General features: G+C 38.0%; 1 protein-coding gene and 1 long non-coding RNA gene across 3 annotated transcripts; one reads left to right on the top strand and one right to left on the bottom strand.

The window, feature by feature from the left end:
* Positions 1-154: 154 nt before the first annotated feature.
* Positions 155-2,021, bottom strand: LOC119556427 (cytochrome b5). Of its 2 annotated transcripts, none has more exons than XM_037868647.1 (4): positions 1,830-2,021; positions 1,665-1,753; positions 1,532-1,600; positions 155-562 (listed from the first exon to the last, which is right to left on the bottom strand). In XM_037868647.1, the coding sequence occupies exons 1-4, from the start codon at positions 1,935-1,937 to the stop codon at positions 496-498; spliced, it is 333 nt and encodes a 110-aa protein (XP_037724575.1). In that variant the 5' UTR covers positions 1,938-2,021; the 3' UTR covers positions 155-495. The 2 variants fall into 2 exon arrangements, with proteins under 2 accessions (XP_037724575.1, XP_037724574.1); XM_037868646.1 differs by having other exon boundaries at positions 155-362; positions 1,830-2,019.
* A 775-nt stretch (positions 2,022-2,796) lies between these two features.
* LOC119557168 lies at positions 2,797-4,901 on the top strand. Its single transcript, XR_005220049.1, has 3 exons — positions 2,797-2,908; positions 3,037-3,420; positions 4,006-4,901. It is a non-coding gene; the product is annotated as an uncharacterized LOC119557168 (long non-coding RNA).
* Positions 4,902-6,630: the final 1,729 nt, after the last annotated feature.

Below are 6,630 nucleotides of genomic sequence, written 5' to 3' on the forward strand. Positions count from 1 at the left end.
TCGCGTTTTATTCCGAAAAAAATTTCTTAGACCTGAACTGAAACTTGAGATCAAAGTATTAATTGTTTAAACTTTTAGTTTTATAAAATATTTTTTTGTTTTAATGGATTTTTTTAATGATCCTTTATCCACCCTAAATAAAATGCCAGAATCGTTTATTTTAGCAATTTGTACAGTTTATTTCGTATCAAGTGATTGGAAAATGATTTTTGTGTTGAAAAAATATCTCTGGAATCACGGAATGAAGCTGGTTTTCAGGTCCCCTGGCCGCAGATTAATTCCTGGCCACTCCGCGTCGAATCACATAGACCAGGGTGATCCCAATAAAGGCGGCGCCCAGGGCCAATGCAATATTGCGGCAGCTATTTGGAAAGAAAACGTATGCATAAAAGGGTGAAAATCGTTGAGAACAAGGCAGAAAGACAATCCAACAAGTTTCCATCTACCGAACTAAGGACTCTTTGATTAACTAGCGGGTTTACGGATTTAGAGGGGTTAATTTAAGATGCAGCATTGCTTGGGGACGGCGGCGGGTTCATTGCTCGCTTCAGTGGGCGTGGCACTACAATAGGCGATGCACAAAACCAAGAATCAAAATAAAAATTCAATTCAAAATATAAACTATATAAAAACGGTGCGAATATACAGCGTGCATGGTTTGATTTCCAGATTAGCAAGTTTAGTTCCGGGTGCTTTTCGTGCTTTGTTTAAATATATACATATTATCTATAAGATATTTACAGGTTAGTCAGGACTTACGAATCCAACTAGCTTTTGTAGAACCTTATTTTCGTGCTTGAGAAAGACTTAAAACTTGGAAAAAGTAGGCGATTTGTTATGAAATACAAATATACAAGCAATATTTAAAAAATTAAATAAATATTCAACATGGTTTCTTGGTCAACCGGTTTTTTATACCTAGATATTTGCTTTAAGGTGTCAAGTTTTTTTCTTTATACATACATGCAGTCTATTTTTAATGATAAAGTCATTACTTTCAACGTTAAAACAAATATTATTAAAATAATTATTAACCATATAGGAAAAATAAACATTACTAGAATTCCCATGGCAATGAAACCTTAGATAATGGAATATCAACTTCTTTTGGCCACCGGAAGAATGTTACAAAACGCAAAGTGGATGTGAAAAGTAAAGGGGAACTTTAAGGACACGTCAAGCGTAACACTTTGATGGCTTCAAGGCAATTAATGGGTTACATCACAGTTGGCTTATTTGTTTTATGCTTAATGGACTATTGATTAAAGCCAGGCCAAGCTCATGCGAAACCGGCTTTGGGCGAAAAGACGCGTTATGCATACGAAAAGTTGAGTTATTTTAAAGGGAATGATGAAATGTCTTATCAAGAAGTCGGGTTCTCTATGGAGATAATGAGATCAATTCCAGGCGAGGAGAGCCGGGCAAGGCAATCGCCATGGATTCTTTATTTACAGATGGTTGTGGTGGTGGATTGATGTGTTTACATGCGGTTCTACCTTCTGGTGGCCCTAAAGCAGGAAGGGACTCTCACCTAATTGGACTTTTCTTGGGGATATCAGCAGCGGCCAGGTCACCAATGTAGTACTTCTTGAGCATCTCTCTGAAAAGCAATGGGAAATTTTGAGAAGACCCGGCCAACTGGATGAACTGATGGACTTTCTGACCTCGCCTCCGAGCTGTGACCCACATCGTTGAAGTCCTTGGTGGCATCGCGACCAGCCACATCCACCAGGGTGTCCTCGCCACCAGGATGCTGCAATGGATGGGTTTTGTGGAGTTGCATGGCATGTAATCGCCCCCTAAAAGTCAGAATCTTCGTCGAAACTTGCCTCGAGCCGGAACTGGGTCACATCGTACACCTTGTTGTCGATGACTATCCACAGGTCCTGGGCCTTGTTGTGCTGCTTTATGTTGGCCAAATAGATTTCCTTGCCCATTTTGACGCCTGCTCGCCTCTCCAAAAAAACTACGAACCTGTTGTACTCCAAAAATTATGCTCGACCTTTAAGTGTGACCGTTCACAGCTGCCAGCAGGTCCCGCCAAATTCACTAAATTAGCCCATATTCCAGTTAAAGTACCACAAATAATTAATAATAATAAATTCTAAGGTTACATTTTACAAGTCATGAATAAAACAATATTTTATTAATACATTGGGGTGTCAAATTGAAAAGGATGAAAGGTTTGGCGTTTTGAAAAGTTGAATGAATTGCTTATGTACCAGGTACATTGTACCTATGTAGGTACTATATTATACTATATTTGTTCGAAATTTTTATTTACCCTTTTCTCAAGGTGTGTAAAAATAAAACGATATGGATATTAAGCCTTTAAAACGGCCCACGTAAGTGAACTTTAGTGGCTGTAAATCGAAAGTTCTGTTACTGCTTAAACAAAAAGTTCTTCAAATGTATATTACATTTTGACCTATGATTCTTCAATAAGAATCTTTGAAAATATGTATATCTCCGAAATGTACGAAAATTTTAATATTGTAATAAAAACCTACTAAATTTATCTCCAAAAATGGCAAAGTTAAACTTATCATTCTCTGGCACCTATGCATATGATTTTTTTGTCTGATCCACGGGACTTATATACATAGTATTTAAAAAAATAACAACGATTACTAAGGTTTTACTTTGATATCTTGAAATTTAGGGAGTTATTAATTTTGTCCAGAAAAAGTTTCGAATTCCCCATAGTGCAGGGGTTCAAAATGAAACGATATTTTGATGTCCTAGTAGGCCTTTAAAACGGTCTCTGTACTAGTGTTTCTTGTCAAAGAAAATTCAGAAAAAATGCTCAGTCGTCCAATAGGTGCGAACGAAAAGGGTTCTCAACCCAAAGCACATTTTTATCCTAAATTTAAGTAAATTATACTGAACACTTTCAATAAAAAAAGCGGTGAGTTTTTTAATTACACTTGCACCTATTAAATATGAATATATTTAGAGGACAACCGGTTCCAACTTTCACATGGCTGCTGAAGCACCTGATCTAATTTATTGCTCTTACCCGTTTCGTCCGTCAAGGTTGCCATTCGACCCATATCTGGTACATCATTCGACACCGAACCCGTTATTCTGCAGGTCCTTTTCGAGATAAAGAAACGCTTTCTGGATCAGCCGAAACCACCGATATGCTAGGCTGAAAAGAAAAGGCTGCTCCAATGGAGCTGGAATCATCTGAATGCCGGCGAGGACGAGAAGTTGCTGGTTAAGCTGGCGGAGCGAATGCAGAGGCGTTTTCCGGACCTATTTCCAGAACTGTATGGTCCGGAGTGGTACTACTTCAAATGCACGGACCCGCAGAGGACGAGGATAAGAGCAAGGAGCTTCGCTACGGGTTCATTTGCCCGCAATCGCATCCATTCTGTACGACATTCGCCGCCTCTGCTCGAGGATCCTGCCTTAAGGGTAAGTTGTCTATTACTTAATTATACCTTTGCAAGGGGTATAATGATTTCAGTCAGGAGTTTGTAAGTTAGAGGGTGTAAGCAACCAGATCCCTCTTCCTAAAGACGCACCTCTTGATAATCTCCCTGGACTTTTCCAAGGCTTTCGAAAAAATAGGCATCCTAGCATAGGTATATATCATAGGCATATATCATCATTCAACAACTCTAAGAATGGCATAAAGCATAAAGTATGTTTCCAATTTCATGACAAACGGAAAAATCATTATCAAAAATAATATCATCCCACAAGGTTCTCCCATTTCCGTCATAAGACACATAACTATCCGCTGCCCTTCACTATCCCAACACCATTGCAAACCCAACAAACCTTAATAACTAGCAAAATCCTCGCCTCCCTTCGTAATGCAACTTTAGTCCCTACAACTTAAGTAAGTTGTCTGTAAGTAAACAAATAATAAACATTTAAAACCAGACGAGCCGATGGCCTCAGTTGCTAGCGCTCTTTTCATAAGTTAGCTCATAGTTTTACACTTAAAGTAAGCTTTATATAAATAAATAAATAAAATATTTGTATATTCCTCAGCCTAGCTTATCAATTGGACGTGGGTCATTGGCCTTTAATTGTCGGGATGGCATAGGATCCCGGACTACTTCAAGAGTGTCCTGATGAGGACCCGCTGATGTTTTCCCAGGATGGGATCAGATGACTGAAACTGGATCAGCGCGCCGCACATCTCTATGGGGATGGTTTTAATCTCCCCAATGCGCCCTATTATGTCTTTTCTTTCTATATTTTGCCAAATGGCACTCGCCCAAATCCACCTATGGAACGGCTAAGTGGATAAACCCATGACTTTTCCTCAAATATTTGAATGCAAGTCTTGGGTTTATCCACTTCCCCATTCATCAGGTGGATTTGGGCCAGTTTCATTTGGGCACTCGGTGTAGCAAGTGGGCAAGGCCTTGATGAGGGGATCGGGTGTATCCTGTGGATGCACTCGATACCCTGGTCGGGGCCTTTGCCCATTTGACAGCCTAGTGAGCCACTCGATCAGGATCTGAAGTGCCTGACCCAGGCGGATGCTTTTGCCAAAGGATCCAACGACTGGCAGGACTTGATGGGCAAATCAATCACTAAAAGACAAGCTTGATTTCAAATTATAGAATGGGCACCGAGTTAGTTTGGAGAAGCAACGATTCTAGGAGAGTCTGGAGCTACAGGAGGAGGATCGAGTTCTCCGGAAGAACCGAATGGAAAGCGAACGGACGTTTTGGAACGCAAATAACCAAAAAGTAAAAAGACTGATGACAGATGATATGATGCGCATCAGGAAACTGGGACATAATCTTCTATCAGAATCGGAAATGGAGGTAGTTTCCGACGAAGAATCCTAATGGAGATGGTCGACTTCTTTACCCAAAAGGAAAGTTAGGAGCTGAAAATACACTCCACTGATATGGTTATTAAAAAATGAATGGTTGACAAAATAAACAGATAAACAAACAAGTAGAATTTTGTATATTTTTTCTTATCATACCAGAACAATTTAAACGACTTTTAATGCCCGTTACTCTTAGAGTAAACGGATATATTGTTTTTATCGGAAAGAATGCAGCAGGTAAAAGGAAGCTTTTCCGACCCTTGGATATGTATGTACATTGTACATATAGATAAGTATACTTGTTCTTGATCAGAATCACTAACCGAGTCAATTTAGCCAAGTCCGCCTGTCCGTACAAACGCTCAAAATTGTCGCTTTAATGTTTATTATATTAATTACTAGCAAGGTCTCCCGCAGCTTCGCCTGCGAAAATGTCGTAAATAGATCGTTATATAATCCTATACTTTTGACTTGCTTTTATCTTTGCTACCTAAACGACATTTAAAACATTCCTTATTTCCACACCACCATAGAGGTAGAGGTTTTGGTTCGTTTTTTTTGTGGTTTCCCCAAGGACATATTCCACAATGCAAATATTTTACTGAGCTCTTCTCTTTTAATTTCAAAATTTTACAGTTTCTGCCAGACTTTCCTATAATCGATATTTTTGGATTTTTCCACTGGTGCTAGCTAATAATTATATTCATTTTATTAATAATAATATAGCGGAGAATTGAGGTAAAGCCGTGAATCTATTTGCTTAAACATTTATGTATATGTATTTGTTTAAACATAGGAATGCAATTTCAATTTGAGAATAACAAAACCAACTATATTTTTATCTTTTAAAAATTGTACTGATAAATACACATTAAATTAAATTTTTTTCTTCGAGAAAAGTTAAAATGTACAATAATAGTACACTTACAAAAATGTCTACTTTAGTTCTGGGTTTAAATTAAACAAATTAAGTTTTTCAATTATAATTCACAAAATTAAACAAAAAATATTTGTTTTTTAGTTGTCTGCTGTAGAATAGAAACAAATAACGATAGAATGTCAACAAACACAAAAAAAAAATTAAATCTTTATGCCTTACAAAATATTTGTCACTATACCCTACAAGGTACGGTTGGAAATATGATGGTGCCACTGTTGGTGCCAAGAACTGTTACCAAAGATATTGTTAATACGTGTGTATATTTATCTGACTTGGTTTTCTACAAATCTTTGATATGACACTGCTAATAACCCTTATTAATTGAATAGGTTATTTCATTCCACTCCACTTTTTTAGTCAAAATTATCTCACGAACAAATTACGCGACCTCTGAGATTTGAATACTTCGTCACTTTACCCTACATTATTCGTTATTTTCTTATTCTTATTTTCGTTAGTTTTCCACCTGGATTAGATTTATTTATTTATTTCTTTGTTCAATTAATCGCCTTTTAAATAGTACATGTGTTATTTTGTTAGAATGCGGTCACACTTAACGGCTAAGCTATTTCCATATGCCAGAGAGCGAGACAGCAAGATATGGAGACCATGACGTCACAATGGACAGAACGGGATAGGAATAACAAGGAAGAACGCTATAGTCGAGTACCTCGACTATCAGATACCCGTTACTCAGCTAAAGGGACCAAAGGGCAGTGGAGATATGCAAGAAGCAAAGCGAGATTGAAATGCGCCACCTAACGGCGGTAGACAGACTTAAGCGTTATGGGCGTTAGAGTGGGCGTGGCAACATTTTTTTTGGATCAATCGATAGGTATTGACGAGCCCAATACATTTCTTGTATCTAGCATTAAAATTGTGGGCG

Source organism: Drosophila subpulchrella, chromosome X, assembly GCF_014743375.2.
Source record: "Drosophila subpulchrella strain 33 F10 #4 breed RU33 chromosome X, RU_Dsub_v1.1 Primary Assembly, whole genome shotgun sequence".
Lineage (NCBI taxonomy): Eukaryota > Metazoa > Arthropoda > Insecta > Diptera > Drosophilidae > Drosophila > Drosophila subpulchrella.

Bases quoted from the DNA above. Each gene is read 5' to 3' on its own strand.
- LOC119556427 (XM_037868646.1), bottom strand. From the start codon at position 1,937: ATGGGCAAGGAAATCTATTTGGCCAACATAAAGCAGCACAACAAGGCC. The intron at 1,754-1,829 runs GCAAGTTTCGAC...CATCCATTGCAG, and splicing joins TGACCCAGTTCCGGCTCGAG to CATCCTGGTGGCGAGGACAC. The intron at 363-1,531 runs GTGAGAGTCCCT...CTTTCCAAATAG, and splicing joins CCCAAGAAAAGTCCAATTAG to CTGCCGCAATATTGCATTGG.